This window comes from Pan troglodytes, chromosome 13 (genome assembly GCF_028858775.2).
Source record: "Pan troglodytes isolate AG18354 chromosome 13, NHGRI_mPanTro3-v2.0_pri, whole genome shotgun sequence".
Lineage (NCBI taxonomy): Eukaryota > Metazoa > Chordata > Mammalia > Primates > Hominidae > Pan > Pan troglodytes.
Genome location: NC_072411.2, coordinates 138,183,298 through 138,211,023, shown reverse-complemented (window position 1 = coordinate 138,211,023; position 27,726 = coordinate 138,183,298). Strand labels below are relative to the sequence as shown.

General features: G+C 45.8%; 1 protein-coding gene across 16 annotated transcripts in view; it reads right to left on the bottom strand.

Moving 5' to 3' along the window:
• The window catches only part of AGAP1 (ArfGAP with GTPase domain, ankyrin repeat and PH domain 1), a 641,254-nt gene that overhangs the window by 97,632 nt on the left and 515,896 nt on the right, over positions 1-27,726 (bottom strand). For 9 of the 16 annotated variants that reach the window (XM_054679587.1, XM_054679588.2, XM_063790917.1 and 6 more), the window contains one exon: positions 19,061-19,135. The exons of the other annotated variants lie outside the window; for them this stretch is intronic. In XM_054679587.1, coding sequence (XP_054535562.1) covers positions 19,061-19,135 — 75 coding nt within the window. The remainder of the gene's footprint in view (positions 1-19,060; positions 19,136-27,726) is intronic. 16 annotated transcript variants of the gene reach the window in all.

Sequence of the window (27,726 nt, the reverse complement as noted above, 5' to 3'; positions counted from 1 at the left end):
TCAAATGCATGTGTCAAAGCTCCCTCTGATCAGCATTTATTGGATCTTCTAGTGAAAAAAATTACAACCATTAGCTTCCCGGTTAAATTTCTGCACAACTGGTCCCCTGTAAAGCTTTCCTGTTCAAATGTCTGGCTCTAGCCAGTCATGAGCTACAGTCACTGGAACTAAGGCTAAGAGCTGAGCTTGTATTACACTGTATGGGTGCAGGGCTCGGTCACTGTGGTCCTCAGCTGCCCTCCCCAATGTGCTAGGCACTGGGCTGGGTGGAAGGGATTCCAGCATGCAGGAGAAGCCTGTGCCCTCTAAACGTGTCTACGTGGTGAGGACTGGCACACACGCAGGCAGATGACTGAACACAAAGTGATAAAAACAATGGAAATCTGAATGAAGCGCCAAGGGAACGTCTCTATTTTTTGCCTCATCCCAACGCAGTAGCTGCTATCTGGTATCTTGCACTGTAATACTCTCAGTATCTCATGCAAAGACAAAACTTGCAAATTAAATTGCTAAAGCACAGTTTGGCTCTGCCCGATTAATTATGTAAACAAATTTTACCTATGCATGCAAACTCTACTTAGGGGAACAAATACATGTAAGTGTTCACAGGAACATCAGAACCTATTTTGAGCTAATTTCTAAATGTGCTCCCTACAGTGGCTGTTCTATGGCTTCATCACTCACTCTATTTATTTATTTTTTGAGACAGAGTTTCGCTCCTGTCGTCCAGGTTGGAGTGCAATGGCATGATCTCAGCTCACTGCAACCTCCGCCTCCCAAGTTCAAGCGATTCTCCTGCCTCAGCCTCCCGAGAAGATGGGATTACAGGTATGTGCTACCATATCCGGCTAATTTTGTATTTTTAGTGGAGACAGGGTTTCACCATGTTGGCCAGGCTGGTCTTGAACTCCTGACCTCAGGTGATCCGCCCACCTTGGCCTCCCCAAATGCTGGGATTACAGGCATAAGTCACTGCACCTGGCCGATCACTCACTTTAAAAATCTATCCCACCACCTGTCTTCTCCGTATACTGGACACAAGAAAGTTCCCTTGTCTAGTATCTTCTATGTCACTCAACATTTCTGTCTCTCCTTTCAGCTCCTGGTCCTTTCCTCCCGTCTGTCTGCATCCTTTACCTGGTCCCCTCATACCTTCTTGCGGACCTGGATTTGGCATGGTTTCCTCACTCTCTTGCAAACTTGATGTCCCCCTTCTACAGACCTCCTGCACTCACTTCCTGATCTCACTCCATCCTTGAGAGAGATCATCACCTCTTTTCTTCATCCTTCACTCACACAGTCTGCAAAGCAGACACGCGCACGCGTGCATCCAGCTCTTTACCACCCTCTCTTTTCTAATAATGCTTCCCCATTATCCACCTGATTGAAACCTCACTCTGTAAGATTACAGATCAAGGAACAGCCAGGGGCCATGGGCTGTGCTCAGTCTTCTTTCTCACTGACCCCCCTCTTTCTGGAGCACCTGACATTGCTGATGGGCACCACCATCTTGCAATATTTTCCCCCTTAGTCTTCTGAGATGCTTGATCACCCTGAAGACTCACCCAGATGTGAGCAAGGCTTTTATCAGGGTGAATGAAAGAGATGTGAATAGAGTTATATGGATTCACAGCTAAGGGGTACTAAGTAGCATAAACTAGCAGAAGGTCTGCAGTGGTCAACCATGGAACTATTACCTCTGTCTTGCCTCATTCAATATTCAATGTTTTATCAATGACTTGGATAAAGACATATAAAGTCTGCTTACCAAATTTTGAAAGCAAAGAGTTTTGGGGGATAGCAGATAAACTAGGGTTTTATCCCCATCCCCAAGGTCTAAAAAGAGGAGGATCTCTCAGCTGAACTGACAACTCAAATGGTCAAATGCATGACTAGAATTCCTTCCCTTGGACCCCAACAGCAAGTGAGGTTTGGGAGAAGATTTTGCTTCCCAACTACAAATATGAAAAGGCTGAAGGACTGCAGTGAACAGCAAGCCCAGAATGAGGCTCCCAGTGAAAGTGAAGGCTGTGAGTGTGTCATCCACAATGGTGGGGAGGTGGTCCTGTCTCTATCACTCAGGGTGGTGGCCAGCAGGCACCACAGAGAGAGCCCAATGCCAGGGACTGCTCACTGGGGACTCTGAGCACAGGGAACTTCTGTCTGATGGAAGAGGGATGACACCTGTTCCGGGTGCCCTGGAGTCAACCCAGGACAGAAAAAAATGATGGAGACCCTGCAAGTGGAAGATTCTGTCCCCCTCACAACTATCCATAGATGGGGCTTGTGGGTTCTGCTCCCTGGGGGTTTCAGGCCCTTGAATGTGGCCCTTTCAGAGGAGACTGGTGGGAATTCAGCGTCTCATAGATGATTGGGAGGGCCCTTGCAACTCTGAGATCCTATGGGAGTGATGCAAGATAGCTGAGAACTATCTTGCATTTGTGTTCTCAATGAAGGCAGCTTTGAGCAGCTGCAGAGAATCCTGTGTTGAGATCTCCAAGGCTGGCTCCAGGCTCCTGGAGAAGGATCTGCGATCAGCTAGCAATGTCTACCCCAGGGCAAGGAGGGGTGCCCGTGGCGTGCCTGCCATCTTCTCACTGTGCAACTATAGTTCTCTTTCGAGCTTTCTGATCACTGCTTCTCTTTCTCCTCCCTGGTTCCTCTGCATGTGGCCTTTAGTGAAGGCAAACTTCAAGTTTAGTTAATGTTCCTCCTTCCTCCTCCCTCCTTCTTAGGAGTTCCTTTCCTTCCGAAGCTTAGAGAGTCACTTCCTACAGACACGTACAGTTCCCATACATATATCTCCAATTCATATATCTAATCAGTTTTGGATTTTAAAATGCCTATGGATGTTTCTCAAAAACTTTGTCCTCATATCAAATTTAACATGCATCACATAGATTTGCTAGCATTTTCAAATGCTCCTCTTGGGGTTCTGTATTTCTGTTAATGATTACAATGCTATTCTAATCACAAAATCTCAAAATCACCTGGATTCCTCCCTCTCCCTCTTCCCACTTTCATCTCATCAGTCACAGCCCTGCTTAGCAACATCTGCCAATCTGTACCCTTCCACTTCCTTCTACTTTCAGCCCTTGCCTGACTGTGAAATTGGTTCTGGCCCACCTTTAACACTTCTCTGAGTTTACCGTGTAAGAAGTTTGTGCTGTCGCTCTCCTCTCCAACACTTAAGCATTTCTCCCTTGTTCCTGGGGCCTGGCTTCCCCTCCAAGCTGACCGCATCACAACACAGCAGTCCACAGTGAGGCATGATCTCAAGAGGACCCTCCTTCTCCTTCCCCAAATCAAATACACGAGGTGAAACTAGAATTGTGAGCCTAAAGTGCTAAAAACCTGCAAAAGTGAAGGCTACCCTGAGGGGCAAACACCTTTGGTAGCACAACAGATAAGGTCCTAAGATAGGAAACATAAACCCAGGGTCCAGCACCTGGCAATCCTGCAAGGAAAGGAGCCGGGAGGCCCCAGATCTCAGAGCTCCCTTGGCTTCTGGTATCTTCTCTACAGGAGAGCTTCCCATGGACGGAGACCAACTACATCTGAACTCAAAACCAGAGATCACCCAACATACTGCAAACAAAACAGCAGATTTAGATCCAAAGTATTACTGATACAGGCTGGGCATGGTGGCTCACGCCTCTAATCCCAGCACTTTGGGAGGCTGAGGCTGGTGGGTCACCTAAGGTGTCAGGAGTTCAAGACCAGCCTGGTCAACATGGTGAGACCCCGTCTCTAGAGACAGATTGCTCTTAAACAAATATCAAGACGGATCACAGACTTCTTAAGAGTAACAGTGAGAGTCGCCAGATAGTGGAATAATATCCTCAAGAGAAAATAACAGTGTAGACTTGAGATTCAGATAAACTCTCTCTCAAGAACAAGAGTGAAACACAGGCCAGGTGCAAGGGATCACGTCTGCCAACTCAGCACTTTGGGATGTGAGGTGGCAGAATCACTTGAGCCCAGGAGTTCAAGACTGGTCTGGGCAACACAGTGAGACCTCATCTCTACAAAAAATTTGAAAATTAGCCAGGCATGGTGGCTTGCACCTGTAGTCCCAGCTACTTGGGAGGCTGAGGTGGGAGGATCACTTGAGCCTGGGAGATGGAGGCTGCAGTGAGCTGTGATCACACCAATGTACTCTAGCCTGGGTGACAGAGTGAGACCCTATGAAAGAAAAAACAGAAAAGAAAAGAGCAGAGAAGAAAAGAAAGGAAGAGAAAAGAAAGGGAAAGAGAAAAGAAAAAGAAGGAAAGAACAAAATATATTTTTCTGCAAAAAAACCCAAAAGTGCTTATTACCAATAGACGTCCACTAGGGAAATTACTAAATGATATACTTCAGGGCCAGGCACAGTGGCTCACACCTGTGATCCCAACACTTTGGGAGGCCGAAGCAGGTGGATCATCTGAGGTCAGGAGTTCAAGACCTGCCTGGCCAACATGGCAAAACCCCATCTCTACTAAAATACCAAAAAAAAAAAAAAAAAAAAAATGGCTGGGTGTGGTGGCACGCACCTGTAATACCAGCTACTCAGGAGGCTGAGGCAGCAGAATCACTTGAACCTGGGAGGCGGAGGTTGCAGTAAGCCGAGATCACGCCACTGCACTCCAGCCTGGGTGACAAGGAAAGACTTCATCTCAAAAAAAAAAAAAAAAAAAAAAAAGGATGTATTTCAGGAAGATCCTAGAAGGCAGGTTTGTGAAAGACAGGTTGGTGAGCAAATGAACTGATAAATATGTAAACAAAAAAAAACTAAATAAAAACAATACTGACTATGACTGCTAATGACAATGTCTACCATGGGAAAGGCCAAAATGCTGGAGAACGTGAGAGTAGCGGTGAGGACATGGGAGTTACGATGTCATAGGGCCTTGTACTGCTCTACTGGGAGAGGTAAGGACTCACTTCACATGTTGGTAAGTAAATTAAGTCCATGTGGTTAAACCTCTGCAAGAAAATAAGTAGAATGTCCAATTTCTCAACCAGAAGAAAGAAAAAAATTAATAAGAGAAAGAAGCATGATTAAAACTCCTTAGCCGACGAGGAATAGAAGAGAACTCCATTACCTTGGACAGAGATAATCTATCCCGAAACCCCACAACGTCACTAATCCTAAGGGTGAGATGTCAGAAACATACCTTTGAACACTCAGTTACAGGATGCTCAAGACAAGGACACCCACTGTAACTGCTTTTTTTCATCCCTGCTACCCGGTGTATGAAGTCAAAAATAAGGGAATGAAAGACCGAGAGATTGGAAAGGAAGATAAAGACATTCACATGGTATATGACTGTCTTCATAGAAAACCCCAAATCACCTACAAATTATTAAAAATCATAACAGCAGTTGGCAAATGGGCAAGATATAAGATGAATACAAAAATATTAATTGCAAAATGTACACTAGCAAACAAAAATCGTATTTAAGCATGCCTTCACAAATAATAGACATATGTTTCTATCTCTGAGGTAGCAAAGTAGAGATACAAAGACTTGTGAATGAGCTAAATACTTCCCTAAAAGTAAGAACATAAAGGACCACTTGGTATCCGCAGCCACTCAGAAGAGGTGGCAAAGAGAAGGCTTTACACTTTGCCTGTAGGTGACGGATTAACCAGAGCCTGAGGGTGGCCTGCTCAGGTTCAGGTCTCCTCTCCCGGAGAATGAAACCTGGGCTAATTGGCTAATTACCATGAAACACCAACAAGGCCCAACAGAGTAAAGAGGAAACAGATGCAAGACACCCCGTGACCCAGGCTGATGGGCACCAGCTTCAGGTAAAGGCATGGATTGGGAAGGTCAGCCCCATGACAGACCCTGCTGACCGTGGAAAGCACAGCTAAGCTTCGCACCCTAAGGACCAACTGCAACCCCAGACTCACTTAAGATATTCTTTTTTTGAGGGGGAGTCCTGTGCAGTAACTCTAAACCTGGAAAAGCACAGGACTATACAAATAATGAAGAAATAAAGACACGAATCGCAATCCCCAGGACCAACAGCTCTGTGATAGTGTGGTGGGCAGGAAGCTGTGCCATCTCTGTGATCCTTGGGTATGGTCTGTCTCTGACGTGTATGAAGCATGCACAAAGGCCCTGTGGTCACAGGGCAGGTCTGAAAGCCACGCTTTTCCGTGTGAGTAGCAGTTCACCATGTAGTGAGACGCCGATGAACAGCTCTTTGGGGTTTCTGTTCTGTTTTGACCGGATGGTTCAGCCTAGCCCTGGAGAAGCAGAAGATGGCCCCCTCTGTCTCGTCAATGCGGGGTCCAGCATCAGCTCCCAAATCAAGAGGCAATGGTGCTGCTGACCCTGGGCTGGCCTCTCCCAGGCAGGCTGTGCTGATGGGGACCGGGGCTGAACTGTGATGCAAACATCTGGGACACCTGCAGGGGAGAGGCTCAGTCTGCCCTGGGGGAGGCAGGGCAGAGGCGGGAGATGGAACCCTACACGCTCAGCGCAGAGGCGGGCACCGGCAGGGGGACTACCCTGTGTCTTCTTTTGGATTTTCAGGCCCTGAAATTTATGACAAGGGTCCGAACAGCTGGACCTTGCTTCCTGAGGAAGGATTAACATCTGAGCACAGAGCCTAATTAAGGCCACTCTACACCAACACTGCCAAGTGGAATCCAGCTATGCTAGGCCCATGTGTTTCCCAGGATCCTGTCTTTAGGTGGCTTCATTTTTTATTTTGAGGGAGGGTAACAGGTGAATACCCATACGTAGAGTTTCAGATCTAATTTATATCTGCCATATGACTTTTCTCTGCCTCCCAAGATTAAAAAAATAAGCACGAGGATTATAGAGCAACTGCATAGTCATGTTACAACTTCCAGGAAGAAATCTGTTTATCCATAACAAATCTACTGCATGGAATAATAAATATAGAAAATAATACCACTGGGCTCCAAATTCTGTCAGGCACAATGCCAGGACTTTACAGCCATTTTTGCGTGTAATCATTTTCCTCTCTTAAAGTGGCAGTACTCTTCCTCCATTTCCTAAAAACAAATTAACATTTAAAAAAAGGAGCTCTCCTTGGGAATCAAAGACGGTGTAGGGGCTGGAAGGGTCTCCTAGTGGCTTTCCGTTATCTTCTCCTATTCCTCATGCCAAGAGAACAAGATGGCTGGGCCTTTTGAAACTAGCTTCCCCAGAAATCCCTCAACAGTTTGTCTTACTGTCCTTCTTTTTTTAATTTTTATTTTTTTCTGAGATGGAGTCTCGCTCTGTTGCCCAGGCTGGAGTGCAATGGCATGATCTCAGCTCACTGCAACCTCCCCCTCCCAGGTTCAAGTGATTCTCCTGCCTCAGCCTCCCGAGTAGCTGGGATTGCAGGCGCCTGCCACCACGCCCAGCTAATTTTTGTATTTTTAGTAGAGCTGAGGTTTCGCCATGTTGGCCAGGCTGGTCTCGAACTTCTGGCCTCAGGTGATGTGCCCGCCTCAGCCTCCCAAAGTGCCGGGATTACAGGCATGAGCAACCGTGCCCGGCCTGTCATACTTCTTTCTAACTGATGTCCGGTCACACAATCAGGTCAGTCTGGTAAATGCTGGGGGACATGGTACACAGAAGTGGTGGTCCTCTGGGCCTTCCACGTGCCACCTGCCGGGTGTTTGGCTCCCTGGCCAGCACGGGGAGCAGGGATGGCCCCATCTATGTTGGCCAACTGGAGCACGTGATGTCCCTGGCCGCTCTGATCAGTCCTGGTGGGGGCACATGATCAAGTGTCCTCCAGGGTTTCACATCTGAGTTGTGTCCATAGAGTGCCTTCCCCTCTTATCTGGGACCTGTCAGGACATGGCCCACAGGTGCAGGTGCCTCTGCCCTCTCCATGGGAAGGAAAACTTCTGTTATCAGGCCACTCCCTGTGGACAGGGATGAATGCTGCTGCCCAGCAGAGTGAAGCCAGGGATGGGAGGTGGCAGGGAGCCTGGTGCCTCTGAGGTCCCTGAAGCTCCTGCCTGTCCTACAGTTGGTTACATAAGACATCCATCCATCCATCCATCCATCCATCCATCCAACCACCCACCCACCCATCCGAGAAGGAGTCTCCCTCTGTCGCTCAGGCTGGAGTGCAGTGGCACCATCTCAGCTCACTGCAACCTCTGCCTCCGGGGTTCAAGTGATTCTCCTGCCTCAGCCTCCTGAGTAGCTGGGATTACAGGTGTGAGCCGCCACGCCCAGCGTCTCCTTTTTTTAAAACTGGATTTCTGGTGTTACTAAACCTAGTTCTGACTAATCCAGTAGAGAAGATCTATCCTGGTGGTGATCTCCTATGTGCTGCTCTGGTGACTTTATTAGGTCAACACCTAGCAAATCTCAAGATTTAATCCGTGTTTAATCCGTGTTTACACTTCGGTGGCACTGCAGTGACCATTTACGCTCATTATGTAAAGAGTGAATAGATTTTTGGACCCAATTTCCCTTCTTCTGTGTGGAGAGAACAGGAACATGCTCCTCCTAAGGTTCAAAGAAGAATTTTTAGCAGATGATAGAGCCTTATTCAAATCACCGATGGCCCCGAAGGGCTGCAGCACATTACGAAGTGACACGGTGATGACATTTTACTTATGAGCAACTAGATTAAAAATGATCAAAACAGTAATTGGCAGTGTGAGGCCCATCAGTCAGAGACAGAGCCGAGCATTACTCTCCACTGCCACCCTCACTTCAAACGTGCAGAACGAGCATGTGCCTGTGAGGATGCCCTGTTCGGAGCTTTCATTTTTAGTGGTGTCATTTCACTAATACAAACTACCTATTTGTGACAACTGCAGTGGCTTCTATTTCATTCACTGTAAAAGCAGATTTCAGGTTGTAGAAGCTCCTGATGGTCTATCTATTAAAAGCATGTTGAAGTTTCAGATACACACACAGACAGCAAAATTAATCCCCCTGTTCCTGAAAAATCAAGATGCCACCACACCCCAAAGCCTGAAGTAACAGACGGTGTACTGTTTCCCAGTGTGACATTCCAGGGCTTAGCTGTTTAATAAAGTTTTGTGATTGGGCTCACAGGGATTTAAACAGTTTTCTGTGTTCAACGGTTAGCTGTGGAAAGGTCCACTATAATAGTATTTTAGCACCATGAACCTGTCGAAATCAACCTGCCCAATTATTCCAAACGACATTAATAACACCGGATATTACACTAATTGTGTCCAGTTTCTATGCAGACAAGGCCCCATGGGGCTAATTTTGCCTCCTCAGGGGCAAGAAACTCAGCCATCAGACTGATTTCACAAGGAATCCCTCCTCATTACATGAATCCGGGCTGTCAAACTTTTTTTTTCTTAAAGGTTAATGGGCCAATCCGTCATCAATTATTTTTTTGCGGAATTCTAGCAGACAAAGGGTTAAAGGGCTAAAAGCAGCTGAAAACCGTTTCACATTTGGAAGTTGCTTTCAACAGGAGGCATCTGACAAGGATGCATGGGGGAGAAGTGGGTGCGAGGGGAGGGAAGGAGGGAGGCACAGAGGCACACACAGGTCTCAGGGAAAGGGTCTGGGGAAAAGGACAACTGCACTGTGCTCTTGCAAAGGCCAAGAGGACCTGGATCTGTGACCCGAGCTATGATGCGAAATGGCTCAAAGCTGTTGATGGGGCCGGGCGCAGTGGCTCATGCCTATAATCCTAACACTTTGGGAGGCCAAGGTGGGTGGATTGCCTGAGCTCAAGAGTTTGAGACCAGCCTGGGCAACATGGTGAAACCCCATCTCTACTAAAATATAAATTAAAAAAATTAGCTGGGCATGGTGGTGTGTGCCTGTAGTCCCAGCTACTTGGGAGGCTGAGGCATGAGAACTGCTTGAACCCGGGAGGCGGAGGTTGTAGTGAGCCAAGATCACACCACTGCACTCCAGCCTGGGTGACAAAGTGAGACTGTCTCCAAAAACAACAACAACAACAACAACAACAACAAACTACTGATGGGTGCAGGTGCAATGCCGAGATGTTTCTCTTCTGAATAGAAAAGGGCTCAAGGAGGATGCAGAAGTCACTTACTCCAAGTTCTTCAATGACCGGATGAGAATCTGGGTCCTGGGGAGAGAGGAGGTTCTCCTAGGGTGCCCTATAGCCTGAAATCCAGGCTCCTGAGGCCCATCCAGTGTTCTATCCACAAGGCTAAGCATCCTTTGTGACACATTTAATGAGAAACCCGTGATGAACATGAAATGGGATATCGCAACGGTGCAGAGATGACATGCTCAGCCTGGGGGACAGCCATGTTTGCTGTACGAAGAGTGCAGGATCTACCAAGCCCAGAGGCCTCCAGACAGCACCACCGAAAAGACGGGACAATACAACAGCCAAGGCCCGAGCAGAAAATAACCATCTTCTCCACTCCTGACCTTGGGGAAAGAATTGGGACTTCTGTTTTAGGACACACCACAAAGCCGTGGTGAACACATTACCACCGACGCTTACCTTCCGCCAAGCCCTTTTTCTTTTTCCCCTATTAACAAGTGAGTTTTCGCTATGGGTTCTCCCAGTTTCTGTCTGAACTGGAGCTCCAACTTTGGGGTTCTCTCTCCTGGAACCTACTTCCCACCCTGCCATCGACGGACTGGTGCCCATGAGCAGCCCACTTCATCTTTCTGATCTCAGCTTTATCTGCAAGGGTGGTGCCAGGCTGGACCCGGGATGACAAAGGGAAGCTCTCTCTCCTTTTCTTTTAAAAACAGACATTCCTAACTGTTCCTGAAGAGGCTGGTGCAGCCCCAGAATTCCTCTTCACACAGTTCTCCAGGTAGCCACTGTCAATGCAACGGGGTCGGAAACTCAGACGGAATATACTCACTACCTTGTGGTCTTTCTCCCTCTACCATGACCCTAAGAGGCAATGTGTGGCAATGTCACGCACACACCCGGGCTTTAATGCTATTTTTCCTCATACGCTTTGTAAAATCCTCCAATATTTCTGTTTTAAAAGCATCTATTAGATAGGCGTGTGGCTTAGATATTTTACCCAATTATGACAAAAAGCGCACACGCTAAGATGTCAGCCAAAACACAGTATTAGAAAGTCAGTTTTTATTTTCAAATTTTCTCCCATTTTTGTAGGAAAAGACTGATGTGAAAGAAAGCCTGCTGACCGGGTGCAGCGGCTCAAGCCTGTAATCCTAACAGTTTCAGAGGCCTGGGAGGGGGGGCGGATCCCTTGAGGTGAGGAGTTCGGGAGCAGCCTGCGCAACATGGCAAAACTCCATCTCTACCAAAAATACAAAAAGCAGTTGGGTGTGGTGGCGGGTGCCTATAATCCCAGCTACTCAGGAGGCCGAGGCATGAAAATCACTTGAACCCTGGAGGTGGAGGCTGCAGTGAGCGGAGACTGTGCCACTGCACTCCAGCCTGGGCAACAGAGTGAGACTCTGTCCAAAAATAAAAGACAAAGACTGTAGGCAAGCCTGGAGAATATGGACCAGGGTTGTACAGAACCAAGAAACCTATGGATATACTTAGTATACTTGAGAAGTTATTAATTTTAAACAAAAACAAAAGATCATTATAAACACACGCAGTTCACGGTTCTCAGGTAATTATTTTTGGAAACTCTGAATTTGGTCAATATCTTTGTCTAGCCAAGAGAGTCCAACAGAGGTGCTGTCCTGTGGCTTAATTTAGAAGAGTGTGATTAGTTCTGTGAAGAAGCAAATCCCCACAGGTCAATTACGAGGTTAGGAATGTTTAACAACTAAATATTACCATGGGAAGGTTCTCATGACAAAAAAAGGACATTTTTGTTTTTCAAACACATTATAAAAAGCTGGGATAGCAGTTCAAGGGCCACGTGTAAAGAAACTCCATTTGAAAGCTTTGGCTTCCAGAGCTGTAGGGTGCCATATGTGCCTTTTTTTTTTTTTTGAGACAGGGTCTCTGTTGCCCAGACTGGAGTGCAGTGGCTTCATCTCCGCTCACTGCAACCTCCACCTCCTGGGCTCAAGTGCTTCTCCCACCTCAGCCTCCCAAGTAGCTGGGACTACAGGCATGCGCCACCACACCTGGCTAATTTTTGTATTTTTTGTAGAGAAGGGGTTTCACCACGTTGCCCAGGCTGGTCTCGAACTCCTTAACTCACGCAACCTGCCCACCTCAGCCTCCCAAAGTGATGGGATTAGAGGTGTAAGTCACCATGTCTGGCCCATGCCTGTCTTAAATTAAGAAAAGACTCCAAAACAAAGCTCTTGGGAAAAAAAAAATAGTTATCTGACCGCAAATTGAAAACATCTTGTGATACAGCAGGGGTGAGTGTTGCTGTCTCCCTTGTACTTTCTCTGTCCCAGACACCCTGTGAAAGCTCCAGGCCCAAACATTCAGTTTAGAAAGACAAAGCAACGATAGGCACGTGTGGTGATTTATCTCGTTACTAAGCAGTAACTGTTACTCATCCTGACACACTCCCCACTTTGCAGAGGTCCCCTCGGACTCCTAATTATAGGAATAAGTGAGCACGGCCATGTTGGGCAGGCCTAGGGCGGGTTCCTCTGCAAGAGTCCAGCATGGCCATCAGGAGACCCGGGCTTACCAGGAATCTTCAGCGGCACCCTCCACTGTCCACGGTGGGGGCTTCCTCTCCTAGGTGCTGCTCAGCGCTGAGGTGATTGATACCCAAGACTGTCATCCTTTCAAAAGGAGGGGGCTAGAAAAATGAGCAATCTTGCTTCTCTTCCCAAAACGTCAATTCTAGTTATTCCCTGTGCAAGGGTTTCCTAAATCGGAAGTTATCTGTATTAGTTCTTTTTTTTTTTTTTTGAGACAGAGTCTTGCTCTGTCGCCCAGGTTGGAGTGTAGTGGCACGATCTTGGCTCACTGCAACCTCTGCCTCCCTGGTTCAAGAGATTCTTGTGTCTCAGCCTCTGGAGTAGCTGGGATTACAGGCACGCACCACCATGCCCAGCTAATTTTTGTATTTTTAGTAGAGATGGGGTTTCACCACGTTGACCAGGCTGGTCTCGAATGTCTGACCTCAAGTGATCCACCCACCGTGACCTCCCAAAGTGCTGGGATTATAGGTGTAAGCCACTGTGCCCGGCCTACCTGCATTAGTTCTTAGTTGGTGCTGCTCATCACTGAGGAGGGCTGGCTTTGGCCAGCTCTGCTCTGCACCAATACATTAAAAAGGGCTACTGAATAGTCCACAGATATTCTCCATGGAGTCTTTGGGTCATTTTTCTATTAAATAAGTCTGTATAGCAATTTAATAGCAGCCACGGTGGCCAGCTTCCCTATGTGCCCAGCTCTGTGGGAAGCGCTTCATAGGCTTCACTTCATTTCTTCTTCAATTACCCTTCAAGGTAGGTTTTATTGTCTCCATGCGAGGAAGAAAAGAACAGAGAGGAAGGACAGACCCAGGAAAGCATCCCAAGCCACACAGCTGGGAAGTGGCAGAGAGGGGATGAGACCCAGGCGTGTGTGACTCCACAGCTCACGCTTTTAGCCAAATTTCTACAACTGACGATTCTTCTCAGATGACAGCAAATGGAAGCAGGAGGGTAGGTGTAAAAGTCTAGAAAACAGATTAAGTTTCATTTCTAAATTCCCCCCTATGCTTCATGGGCAACACTTCTTTTCAAATCTCTGTTCCTGGCTACATAAACAACGTTCAAACACTGCAATTTTCTTTGAAAACAGAGAGAATCTGGGTGCTTGAGTACTGGGGCTTACTGGTCCTAGGCAAGGAGCAATGCAGGGGCCATGTTCCACATCTCTAGGTATGTTAGCTTGCTGACTCCTCCCCACAACCCTGTGCAGTGGGTGTCATCACCCCAGTTTATAGGTGGGGAAACTGAGGTACAGAGAAGACACATCAAGAACCCAAGGTTAGAGCTATGAAGTGGGGATGTGGGACTGAACCAAGACCACCTGAGTTAAGATTTGGGCTTCAGTCTGGTGCCCATGCCTGCCTCATACAAACAAGAGCAGTGATTCAGTGTGAAAGAGATCCCATCCGAGCCTGGAGAATGATCACTGCAGAGAGCAGGTTCTGGAAGGCAGCCTCTCACAGTGGGGACCCACACGGGGCATTGGGGAGACTGCCGGGGCATTTGGCGGGGGCCTTGATCAGACACTGCAGTGAGTCCTTCAGGAAACACACAATACAATGGGTCACAGATTGTCAGGCAGGGCTGCTTTCTTCTTCTGCTGGAGATGATGATGACAGCTGTCTGCAGATCTGTGGATCATCTAGTCCCCTCCACTGGTCCTGGTCCCAAAAGAATCCTCGGCACACACCTCACACTCAAGCCTAAGGGTGCTGCAGGCTCTGTACTGAGCCCCGTCCAGGTGCAGGCTGCTGCCTCCACCCGGAATTCCAGCCCCGTCTTCCTGAGAGCTCCTGGGGCTGACGCCTGCCCTTCTCCCAGGCTCGGTTTCTTCTTTTATAAAACAAGGAGGAAAAGATCTCCCTCTGCTAGGGGTGCATGACAGGATGTAGGAAATTGCTCAGCACTGAGAATGCGGTCACTGTGGTTCCTGTCACATCCCGCAGGCCGTGATACCTGTCCTGACCCCTAAATCAAATGTAGTTCTGCTCTCCACAAAGCCCCCAGAGCATCCAGGGCCTCTTCCCTCCTTCTGCATGAGATCCTTTGTGCAGCCTCCTAGACTGACAGTAAACTCCCTGAGGGCAGTGGGCGGGTGCACCCTTACCCTCTCCATTGCCCCAGCACCCAGCGCAGGCAATGGCGCATCCCAGCAGGGACCTGAGAGTCGGGAACAAGGAGGCAGGCCTACCTCACACTCAGCAAGACCATCATTCTCAGATGTGGGCCTGTAATTTGTTTAACTGTGAATGAGTTGGAAGTCTCAGAACTGTGACCAAGAAAACGAGTGTTGGAGGGAATGGCCAACAAGTTAGGCCTGCTCACATCTGCTCAGAGGAACAGTGACCATCTGAGCTGTTCAGTGGAGAAGGCAGGTGCGGGTCTGACTGCAGGCCTGAGGCTCGAAGCTGTATCTGTCATGAAATCTCCAAAAGGAGGTTTGCTGTTTCCCCATGGCAATGCCTATGCTTGGAATCGCAGTGTCGGGGAGACTGGGTTCCAGCGATCTGGCCCACTGTGGTGAACGGAAGTACCCAAAGCAGAGGTTTCCCAGGCCTGTTGCTGGGGCGAGCTCTAAATCCACAGAAACGGGCCTTCATAGACGGGCTCAAATTGGGACTTTAGGCCAGTACTGAATCTGGCTAACACTTGGATGCAAGCGTCATCACCTATTTGAAGAGGCCTATCTTAAGTATTCATTCTGCTGCCAGGGAATGGGCTTGGCACCCCAAGAAATGCCCCCTTGTTTCCTAACACCTCTCTCCTTTATCTATTTAGGTACTGGAAGTACTTTTCTTCTGCAAAAACAGAGAGCTTAAATGCTCTTGGAAGAGCCCATGTGTTCACCCAGCTCGCAGCGGATGATAATGTCATCTGTTTAGCTGCATGGGGCAGGTGAGGCCCGGAGATGGGTCCAGGTGTTGTGCATTTCTGCCCTGTGGTGCAGCGAAGAGGCCTCCCTCCCGAGTTTCCTCCTGCACAACGGCCACTCTTCTGCCACTTGGTCCTCTTTGTTCTTTCTCCAATACATTTACTTTCAGTTGAACATTCGTGAGTCTAGCCTCAGTCATCTGGTATTTAGATCTTATTCTCCCTTGGGTTGGGAGACAGCTGTTAATTGGAGGATCATACCATTAAGACACCCTTCCATTCACAGGTTCCTGAGATGTTAAAGTTACAGCTGCATTCTGGCTGAAGAAAACTCAATTTCACCCATCTTGAGAAAGTTAATTGTTAAAAAGCAACAAAAGTTTGTACATTAGTGCAATCATATATATCCAAAGTTTCTATCTCGGTTTCAGTGTTAGCCATAATGGACAGACAAAAGATAAAATATTTTTGTTTTTTAATCTTGTCTGTGCGTTTCCCTTGTAAGTTTTGTTTGTTTTTATCCACTCCTGACATCCATCCACAAACTCCTTCCACGTGGATCTGTGAGCAGGTCCCACAGTCAAGAGATCTGGGCACACGTCCTGCCTCTGGAACATGCTAGCTTGTTCTGCAGAAAATCACTTGAGTTATCAGAATCCCAATTTTCCATCCGTAACATGATACCTACCTGGCAGGGGGAGTGTGAAGATTAAATGAGATAATGTGGTCCAGAGGCCGGAAGAGAGAGGACATAAAAGAAAAAAGCCTTCAGAGAGATCCTTAGACTCAAACCTTGGCTCTGCCTGTCTCTCCTAAACCAGGATCCTGAGGAAAGTCCCAGAACAGCTGAGTCCACTCCCAGCTCCTAGTGGGTGGTCTCCTCTTATTCTTGAAGCTCAAGTTCTCCCTCTAGACACAGGAAACTCCAGTGTCCACCTTACTTAGGTGGTGTTTTTTGGGTGCCTTTGAGTAAATCACTCAAGTGGACCACTTTAAAAGATACTCCACTTGGGGATGGATATATTTAGTGTAACACTCACGACGTGAGGTTAAAACAAAAGTTAAAATGTTCAGGATACAAATTTTCATGAAGGGTCACTTTACAGACAGTGAATATGTGATAACTTCATACATCAAAAGGCTGTAAATCAGAAAGGAATTTGACAATTATTTTATATAATTTTATACATTCTGTAATGTATTGTTTTTTTTTTTTTGAGATGGAGTCTCGCTCTGTCGTCCAGGCTGCAGTGCAGTGGAGTGATCTTGGCTCACTGCAACCTCCGCCTCCTGGGTTCAAGCGATTCTCCTGCCTCAGCCTCCTGAGTAGCTGGGATTACAGGTGCTCGTCACTATGCTCGAGTAATTTTTTTTTTTTATTTTTAGTAGAGATGGGGTTTCACCGTGTTGGCCAGGCTGGTCTCAAACTCCTGACCTCAGGTGACCCACCCGTCTCAGCCTCTCAAAGTGCTGGGATTACAGGTATGAGCCACTGCGTCTGGCCTCAATTCTGTAATACATTATTAAAAACCGTATGAAATGAGATTGTATGTGTACAATCTTAAAATAAACCCAAAGTAAATGAAGAATGCTGTCTTTTAATTGAAAATTCATACATGACCTTGAACACCAAATAGCAACTTACTATAACTGAGAAAAATGAAAGAAATTGTGAGGGACAATTGGATATGCAGTCACTATTTAATATCCCCAGGAATGCCTTTCATAGCTACTGACAGAGGGACCCCATGTTTGCAGTGCTATCCAGTACTGACAGATTTCAGAGAGGAATTCACGCTCTCCGCCCCTCCGAGGTGCTGGGCAGAGCAGATGCTGTGTATTACCTGAGAAGCTAAGGCTGAGAAGTTCGCACTGCTGCAAATCCTCACTCCTGTTTCTACTGGGTCCCATGTCACCCACCAGTGTCTCCAGGAAGGCCCATCAGCAAGTCTCAGGGAACCATTTGCCCTCAAGGCTAAGGAGGTATGTCCCCTTGCTGTCCCCCAATTTTCTATACACTGCATTTGAAACCAGACCTCACAATTTTTTTTTAAAGGCTGGAAGTCAATAAACAAATTCGTTGCGACAAACCCACATGCATACAAAAAAAAAAGAAAAAAAAGCAAACCCAACATATTTGGTAAGGACACAGGGAGGAGAAATGATATGCACGCTAAGTTGAAAAACATTTAAAAAACGGTGAAAAGAGTACACTAATACCCTTCAAAATGCAACAAAAATGATACTGAATGACCGTTTCTTAACTTCTATTCTTTTCCCTCTTTCATTTGGTTATTTCTTGAGTGCTTTGAAAGAAGATACCAATGAGGCCAAGCTCCATTCGTATCTTAACAGACAACAATTTTCCCTTGAGAAATGAAAAAAAAAATTATGATTAAAAAATGGCTCTTTAACAAGCCATAGTGAAAATGTAGATTTGTTTTCCAGATTTCTTTCTTTTTCTTTTTTTTTCCTGGCTGAGAGCAGGGCGTTCAGCGGCAAGACAGGAGTAATTGTGAAAGAAAGAAAAAAGAGTATGGTGATATAAATCAGCAAAGGTTAATGACCAGGATGTGAAGAGAGGGACTTGTTTACAGAAATAACGTGCAATTTAAAATTTACAAGAGATTTAATGCCACTGCTTGGCAATCGCTAAAATCAACAGCCCAGAAAACAGTGACATTAAGAAAAATATTACAGTTATAATAATCCCCAAATAAGTCAATTAGTGTTAGGGCACGAGCTTGCGATTACTTGACCCATTTGGCTTGCACTTAAGTGAAAAAAAATTTCCCCCTATTATACCAAGATCGCTGGATCGTGACCTGCTTTGCATCACACGTCCGATACCCCCGCCTCCCTTATGTGCGCTTGGGCTGATGGTGGTGGTTTTCCCTTGCCTGGCATCAAAGTAATTCCGACCCTTGACATTTGTAATCATAAAAAAAAGGCAATTTATAATTATGTTGTTCAAATGAAGGTGGGGGAAAAATTCAATCTGCTATTATACAAAAGCAATGACGGCTGTCTTCGGTGAAAAAAGCAACGCAAGTCAATTTGTGAACTTTGGCACCAGACGACCTTTAGAAACACAACAAAATACTGAATTTACAAGCAATAGCAGCCCATGCAAATGGCCCGGGCCTGCCTGCCTGTGGATTAGAGCTGCAGAGAGCATTATGGAGAATGCTTCCACAAAACAAATTAAGACTGTTACTTAAATGTCACGGCACACTATTGTATTTGGCTACAGATCATTACACCTGATACTAACACTTTAAAAAACTGTAATAACTTGGGAAATATTACACTGAGTGCCCACATGTATAAAGGAAAAGAAAAAAGAGGAGAAAATAGGTTTCTGAAGTAATTTAAACATCACTACTCTATGACTGAAGGGAAAGGTCAAAATTTAAGTAAGCTGAAAGGAACATGAATGGTAAAATAAAACACACAAACAAAAAGATGAAAAGACCACAGGAATGACTCTGCAAACACAATAAGGGAGCATGCAGCTTTGGGCAAATCGCATTTCCATGCCTGTGTTGGAAAGGAAGGGGCGGGCAGGGGATGAGACGGGAAGAGGCAGGTGGAGGTGTGGGCGGGTGGAGGTGCGGAGGCGTTACCTTCGGTGTTGGTGCTGCTGCTGTATATATTTCGCAGGCTACCAACACGGTTTAGTTTCCATGCTTTGCGTTTGGCTGCATCCCGAGAGCAGAAAGGGGAGAGGGGAAAAAGAGAGAAAACAAAAAGGAAAAGAAAACAAATGAAAAGGGGAGAAAAAAAAAAGGTCAAAGTAGCACGTGACGTTGCCTCCGAGCTGTCTGCGCGAAGCGGGTGGGTGCCATGGAGCTCCCTGGGCTGAGCCCTCCAACTCCTCTGCGGTGAACAGAGGAACTCAGGAAGGGCAGAGGTGGAGCAGGGTCATCAGGATTGCATCTAACGTCAAAGAACTACCCACGCGCAGAAGTCTGCTTCGCCCTGCTGGGTTTCACACGTGGCTACTCAAAACAGCACAAAAACTGGCCTCTGCCTTGGGAAATGATGACACCCTTTGAAGGAGCTATGATGCCAGTCGCCATAAGCCCTTTGATTCGGCCACATATTAGGAGCATGTCAAATCAAGAGAGCCTGGTTATGAGCAGTTCATGCCTATGTGTTGGAGAACGTAGGTTTTAAAACCAAGAGCTGTTAAAAGTGAAGTTGTCTTCCCCAGACAGATTTTGATTCAGGCAATACCTACAGCAGCAAAACCCTAGTGCCATTCTGCTGTCCTGGAGGGAGGAGTCTATTCTCTTTGACACTCGGGGGAGTTACGGCTCTAAATGGAGCTCCTAGGAACCAGAAGAGCAAATGCCACCTCAGGTTCTCAGGAGAAAGGACAAAACGCCAAGTCACCGACAGTGGGACGCTGGGTTCGGAAGAGAACCAATTTAACAAGGGCGCAGCAGGCCCACCACTCAGGCTGTGTGCAGTGCCTGGCTGGCTCACTGAGATGAGGCCCCCACCCTCCAGAGACACATTCTCCACCCCACCAGGCCCTTACCCTCCCAACTATCACTCAGAAATGCTGACATCTGTGGCAGGGAAGACATCGACTTGAGGCGTTCTCTCCGCCCTTCAGGAGACATTTTATAAAAACCCAAGAGTTAAACAGGGTGGCTCAAGTCTTCAGGTAAATGCAGGTAAAGGCACAGCCCCAGGTCACAGGGCTAGAGGGCTTGGCCTGCCGTGCAGGCAGGTGGAACGGAATGTTTAGTGGCGGTCACTGTCATTCACCTTCTGAAGAAGGGGTCTCACAGGACCGTCTGTCTCTCTCAACTTCCACAGGCAGGAAGAGAAACCAGTGCAGGCTCCCACTGGGCTCTGTGTGGCCGTTTGTTTAATGCAGGTGAGCAGCACTTATCTGGGACGGGCAGGCCCTTACCCTTCCAGAGGCAGGTCTTAAGCCCGCAAAGCAGGCAGCCAGGCTGGCCCTCTGGTTCCCAAGGCATGAGTTGGCCAACGGTCAGCTCCCTAATCAACCCCAACGTGTTCCTGACTTACGACAGGTTAACTCTTCTTGCCTGCTGTAGTGTTTGAGCCAAAATTCTCCATTTCGAACAGTACAGCTGAGGCTGTGGTTGTAGCTTCGGCGTGTGCACCAAGTTCTGGTGGCCAGAAAATGACCCAGGGTGATGACTAGGCCCCTGGGATGAGTTAATGACCCAGGGTGATGACTAGGCCCCTGGGATGAGTTATGTTGCAGAAATGAATCTCAAGTGCTTCTAACTACACTGGATTTCTTTGTAGAGACAACACAAAACATACGCGAGAAACCTGAGCCTTTAAGGAAGCAAATAAAATTCTGCGATAAAGCACTGTATATTTAAGATGCAAATTTTACATTATTCACAAGTAAAAACTAGCTGTGATTTAGTTGCCTCTTGATTTAAAGTGATATTAACTTATTATAACTAAACACATCTAACAATTCTTTTGCAGTGTGAAAATCAACAAATAGGCCAGGTCCTCACGTCTGTAATCCCAGCATTTTGGGAGGCTGAGGTGGGCGGATCACTTGAGGACAGAAGTTCGAGACCAGCCTGGCCAACATGGCAAAACACCGTCTCTACTAAAAATACAAAAATCAGCTGGGCATGGTGGGGCACGCCTATAATCCCAGCTACTCTGGAGGCGGAGGTTGCAGTGAGCTGAGATCGTACCACTGCACTCCAGCCTGGGCGACAGTGAGAGATTCCGTCTCAAAAGAATAATAATAATAATAATAATAATAATAATAATTTAGTAAAAAACAACCTCTAAACTAGCAGGCATCTGCAGTTTTACAGGATACGGGTCTACATTTAATTTTTCACAAGTGAAGACTTCTTTATGTCTATACCTTCAGGTTTCTTCACTATCTATAAGGTCCTACCTAAGTATCTGTCTCAGGTAACTCCAAACCTGGGAAAAGGATCTTCAGGTACCCACCGGTACAAATACCATGCATGAGGAACGAAGGAAACCAAATCTGTCCCGGGTCTCAAATGTTTGCTTTAGAAATGCTTGATGGGCATGTACCAGGGGCCCCAGGCATGATGATGCAGAATTAGGCATGGGCTTAATTTTTAACTGCTGCAGCTCTGGTGTCTGGGACAGTATTTCACAAGTTCCAGAAAGAGGTAGCCATGAGGAGGCTGCACTCCTCAAGAGTACAACTTACCTCTTGCAGCAATATTTACATATAAATAGGCATAATGGAGGCTGGGCACCCCTTGGGAGGGGAGAGGTGCCGGAGTGCAGGAAGCCTCTTTCCTCACCCGCTTTATGCCTTCCATTTTTCACACTCTGCTCTCCCATTACCACAGGATGTATAAGCAGGAAGTGAACTTGCAGCCCGGCTTTCTATTAACCTATTGATGAAATAATCCATTTTAATGTGCAAATGTCGTGCCTGTTTCTTCCCCTTAAACAAATGGACGTTTTCTGGCTGACACCAAGGTCCTGATACGTGCATCGGTCTCCGGGGGCATTGATTGCTCTAAGTTCCCTTGTTTAGAAGCTTCTCAACGAGAAAATACAATCCTATTATCATCAATAACACCTTGGGTTATGTCGGATGCTGCTGCCTGGAATCACTTTGAGGGGCTACGGAGACACTGTGACAAATGGAACCAGGAGGCTCCGAGCTGATGTTTGGTGCCACCCGGCCACTGCCCACCACTGGCAGCCTCCCTCTGGTCTCAGGCCTTTGGAATAAAAGGTGATTCTCGGGGACTTCAGGGGGACTAGCAATAGACTAAACTTTCCGGGTCTTTATTTTCATTCAAATTTTTAGTAAAATTCCTGTTCTACTTTCAGGAATACAGTTTCTTCCTCTTAAACACAGGCTAACTTATTTTGATTTTGTTACTAATGTTATTTCTCACAAAACCTATTATTCTAATATCAAAATTTCACCTGTTATTGAACAAAAAGGCAGCAGGGTGTGAGCATTCCGTTAGTGTTTTCCATTCTGCTATTTTGCTTGCTGCATAAGCAAAAGTCTCTTTCGTAAACAGAGTTTCACAATGCCTCCCATAGCTAGGTATGCGGCAGGATGTCTCAGCACTGTCTTACATGTTTAAAAACACATATGCAAATCTCAATGGACATGAAATCCCACAAGTATAATTCCAGATGTGGTACAAACTGACTGTCAGTCTCCAGCGAGACTGATCTCTTCTCACTTTAGTCTGCAAATTAAATGGAACTTTCTGAGCTCTAATCTGGGTAGGCAGAACAGTCAGTGGGCCTGGGAGAGAATGCCACTCGTGGGAGGACAGCACTGTCCCCACAATGGTGCCAAAACGTGAACCGTGAACTCAGGTGAAACACAAGGGTGCTACATGCGGGTGTCACAGCAAGAGGTCAAACAAGGGAATCACCACCGACTGCTGGGAATTTAAAACACACATGGAAAACTCATCATCATGCTGGCTGGAATGTATTTTCTTTTTTCATTTTTTTGAGATGGAGTCTTGCACTGTTGCCCAGGCTGGAATGCAGTGGCGCCAACTCGGCTCACTGCAAGCTCCACCTCCCAGGTTCAAGCCATTCTCCTGCCTCAGCCACCCGAGTAGCTGGGACCACGAGTGCCCGCCACCACGCCCGACTAATTTTTTGTACTTTTTTAGTGTATTTTCTAAGGATTAAAAGGATCAAAACTTTGAAAAACTCAGGTTAAGAATGCAGAGAGACTCATTCCCAAACTCTAAGACAAAATGTTTATTTATCCTTGTGTAATATAACAATGGTATTAATTTTCCGGAAAATACACACAGAGCCCTCCTGTTGAGGAACACCGAAGGCGTTAGCAAACTGAGTTCATGAGGCAGTCTTTGAATTACAAAGAGAGATCACTGTGGCACCTTCTGGTACCACGATCCTAACGTGGACAAAGTGTGCTGATGTCTACACTGGCTATGTATGGACTTTCTACGTCTTCAGGTTGGCAGATGGGATGGGTGTCACTCCACTCATGAGGGTCTCATGTGGTGCACAAACAGTGATGCACTTAGAAAAGAAAGTGTGATAGAAACTTTAATTCACAGAACATTTCTTAAGGCATCTGATTGTTATAAACAAATCTTGTGTCTGGATGACCAAACGAGGCCTGGCATAATATACTCAGCTCCTTATAATTACTAACAGACAGTCACGATCTTTTCAAAGACAGACAGAAGGGGAAAGTGTGCAGCTTACTACGTCTTTCTACTAAGTTAGAGTAGCTGGAATCATTTAGCGTTAACAGCTCCCAATTATTACACCTCTCCCTATTTTTAGAAGCTACAGCTTTTCATCTGGGTTCCTGCGACATGAGGAACTTCAATTTTTATTTTGAAATAAAATTTGTTAATTTGTTTCTCTAAAAGTTTTTTGTTTTTTTTTTACTAACACATGTGAATGCCTGAAAACTTATCACTGAGACTTAAACTTAACTGAACACTTCAAACTGAGACTCTTTTGACTGGCTCTTTATAAGCAGAATAAAAATATTCTTTAGTCTGCTGGCATGCTCAAACGAGCAGGGTTTTATTCCAAACTCTTCCTCCATCATTGTACCAGGAAACCACAGGCTTATTAATGTCACCTCTGGTCTCCTCCTGACAGCACTCTTTGTTGATCAGATAAATATTCCTCAGATAGCTGATTAAAAAATGATGCAGCGCCGAGGCTGTGTGTCCCAGGCGCGTCAGCCATGTTGGACGTCCAAGTGTGCATGAATTACATCCTTGGCGTGAACCGAGCAGGGCCAGCTAAATAAGGCACGCTGCAGCCCTCAGAATCAATTATGAGAACTAACAGGATCTTTTTACCTCCATGGAGGAAGGGGATGGGTTGAAGAGGTGTGCCACTCATTTCTAACAATGTCTTGTCTTTGAAGGAAACAAATAGCCCTCTCTATTCATAGAAGGGAGCGTAAATTTGTACCTCTAAGAAAAGTCAAATGATCACCTTGTCAGACAGCACTACTCTGTCCACATCAGACATGTATTAATTTATTTAAAAAGACGCCATCAGTATAAATGTCACTGTTGCAGAGGGGAGCGTCTCTGCTCCTTGGAGTGTTTCAGGCTGACTGCGGCACCAGGATCCTTTACACAAAGATCATCCCCCAGGAACCTCGGCAGGTGTGAGCGGATTCTGCTGTGGTTTTGTGTCACTTCCAGTTTAGTGCTCCCGGTATCCCGTGATCTTTTGTCCGTGGCGATTTCATTGTGAGGTTAGAGATTGGGGATTTCTTTTGTGCTGGCCATTTGAACGTTCATTTGCTCAACAAGACGGTGTAAATGTTCTGTTCTCTTATAAAAAGGCAGTGGATTTCTTTTTTTCATAAGATGCAACCCAGAAGATTCTTCGACTATGTGAACTCACTACTTTAGCTGTGAAGGGGCTTGACATGATGGCCGCTTCCTAGCGGAGAGCTCACAGAGAAGGAGTCATGTTGAAACATCAGTTCAAAGGGCCTTTGAAGGGATTAAACAAAACCCCAGGCCAAGCAAATATATAGGACACGTGTTCAGTAAGGAAAATAACTTTGCCGTGATCAGTTTCTTGCAAGGCCAACAGTCTTCGTAATTTGGAGCCACAAAACACAGAAGATAAAACACCTAACTAAGTAAAACTCATGAAATAAAAGTCATCAATCTCCAATTATGGAATTTTAATCTGGTTTCCAACAACTCACAATGGTTCTTTCTTTACAGCAAATATGATTTTCACATTGGTGGCTTCCTTCAACCTCTTACTCTGTGAAAACTGCCAAGGCGTTCTACATAGTGGGCTAACGTAGGTGCACATGGAAAGACCATCAACCCGGGAAAATAAAAACGAAGCAAGACCTCTAGGATATGCAATAAAACCAGAAGTTCCAATTAGGTAGAGAGTTGGTTTTCCCTTTGGCCTAGAAACACGCAGAAGTGGAGATCAAGGGTACAGGTGCACCCCAAATCCACTGGGTATTTCAGTACAACACCAAGAGTATTAAGTTTTCACAGGGACTGAAAAGAAGTGAGTTGAAGTAGCGTATAACTTCATGATAAATTTCTAATGTAGACTTTTTGTTTTGCACATTGCCAGATGAACGTGAGAAATGCATCGGTGAAAAACAGAAATTTCTCTCCCTGTTTTCACGGAGTGCCTGTTCATTTTGCAAAGGAAAGGCTTTTTTGGAGGATGGCTTGTCAGGGAACTGACACTGAGGCTCCATGGCTCCTGGGCTTCCCCTACTTCTGGGTATATGACAACAGCATGAGAACAGAAACCGACGAGGCCTTGGGTGTGGTTGGGCCCCAGCCAGTATCATGACGCATCCCCTGCCTGGAAAATAACTTTACCGTGATCAGTTTTATTTTCTAGGTCTAGTTATTCGGCTGCACAGTGTTATATGCACTCCAACCATAACATATATTAGGACTGAATACTTGGCAATCCAAATTGAAAACACACACACAGCAAACCAAATTCTCACTTAGAAAAAAATGAGGTTCAAATTAGTTTTTCAAAACCAAATGACGTGTGGAGTAAAATGCACCTCTTTCTTGTGAGATTTGTTCAGTGGTGGTCACACAATTGTGTGTGTTGAGCAGCACTGGTGCCTGGGAGCAGCCGCAGGTCCCCTGACTTCTGCCCCTTCTCACGTCCCCTCTCCAAAGACTGGCTCGCTGCTCTGTGAAGCGGATAGCAGGCTGGGGGCTGGTGATGCCGAGAGGGGAAGGCTGGTGAGGAGGGGCCACCTTAGCCCTCCTGAGACAGAAATGAGTGATAATGGGAAACATTCATCTCTTTTTTTTCCCTCATCCCTTTCTTCTTTTTAATCTCCTCTAACAGAATATATTGCAGGCCCTTTGGTTCTTTTTTCTTAAACACAAAATCTTTTTCAAAAATTCCAAAAAAATTGTTTTTTAATAAAACTCCAAATTGTGTTATCATATTTCAAAGGCAATGGCCAGTTCAAGCAACTAATCAGAGGTATAATTATGTAATGACTGCTGCTTGTGCTCTCACGCAGGGCCGTAATTGAGGGGCTGTGATCGCTGGACCACCAGCCTCCACAATGGCAAACAACCACCCTTCTTGAAGTATTTGATCTGCCATCTTTGTAGTTGAGTTCTGACAACTACAGCGGGTGAAATGATACACTTCAGGGTTATCCAGTCAATCATGTTCCTCTTATATGTAAGCCATCTGAACTGAAGACTGGTGAAAATATCTACTAGAGATAATTTTAGCTTTTCCATTTAAGGACTTCTCTGGAAATTCCCAAAAGTATCCTGACGTGTGGCTTGAGAAATCATGAAAACCATAAGATACATGGCATTTATTCAGTCAATCAAGCATTAATACAAAGATCAGAGTGGAAAAGCAAAAGAAGAGTTCCCAACTTTGGGCTCTTCTTGCTATTATGGAAATACCTTCCTTTAAACACTCACAGATTTCCTCCCATAAAACTGCTTTGACCTTAACTTCACAACTTTTTTAGCAGGCTCTTTGGTTACTGTGAATGAGTAAACAAGGTCATTATTAATCTGGGAGGGCCTGAAAAAGCACTGCAGGGCTAACACAACAACGGAATAAAAAGTGTCTCATTTCTTTCATTTAAAATTAAATACATCAACTTCATTCAGGTTTCAGCAAGAACTCACTGGAAGACTAATATTATGGCAGAAGCAAAGTTAATTTTATGTTAGTTTAATATGAATAAGCCATGGCTTATCTACCTTTTCCATTTTTCCTTTAAAGTTCATATCCGTACACACACACAACTATCACATTGTAAGCGTAACTCCAACAGAGACCTTTGTTGGAGTCTCTACAATAAAAAATACTACTTTTTAATGTAAAGTATTATGTTTCCCCAGTTTTCCAACCTGTCCCTTATAACACTTGCATCATGGAGGTAGTATTAACATAGTTGTAGCCATTCCTCATGTTAAAACACTTAGTTATTTCCAATTTTATGCCAGTAAGAATATGAAATCTGTTAAATATAGATACAGATGGTTACATATAGAAATATTTGTAGATATATATGCACATGCAGGTTAGTATACACATATTTCGTTCTTTACTCTGTTGGCCAAGAGAACCAAGAAATGGCACCCCAGAAGCAATGAGCATGCCTAGCTCCAAGACACTGGTTTCTAATACCATTCTCCAGTAAAAGGAACTAGAGCTCTTTGGGAAACAGCCGATTCTAAGATTGTGGCAGGAAAGATACAAAATGCACCTTGTACTGACAGAAAGGAAGGAAAGTGCTCAAACAAAA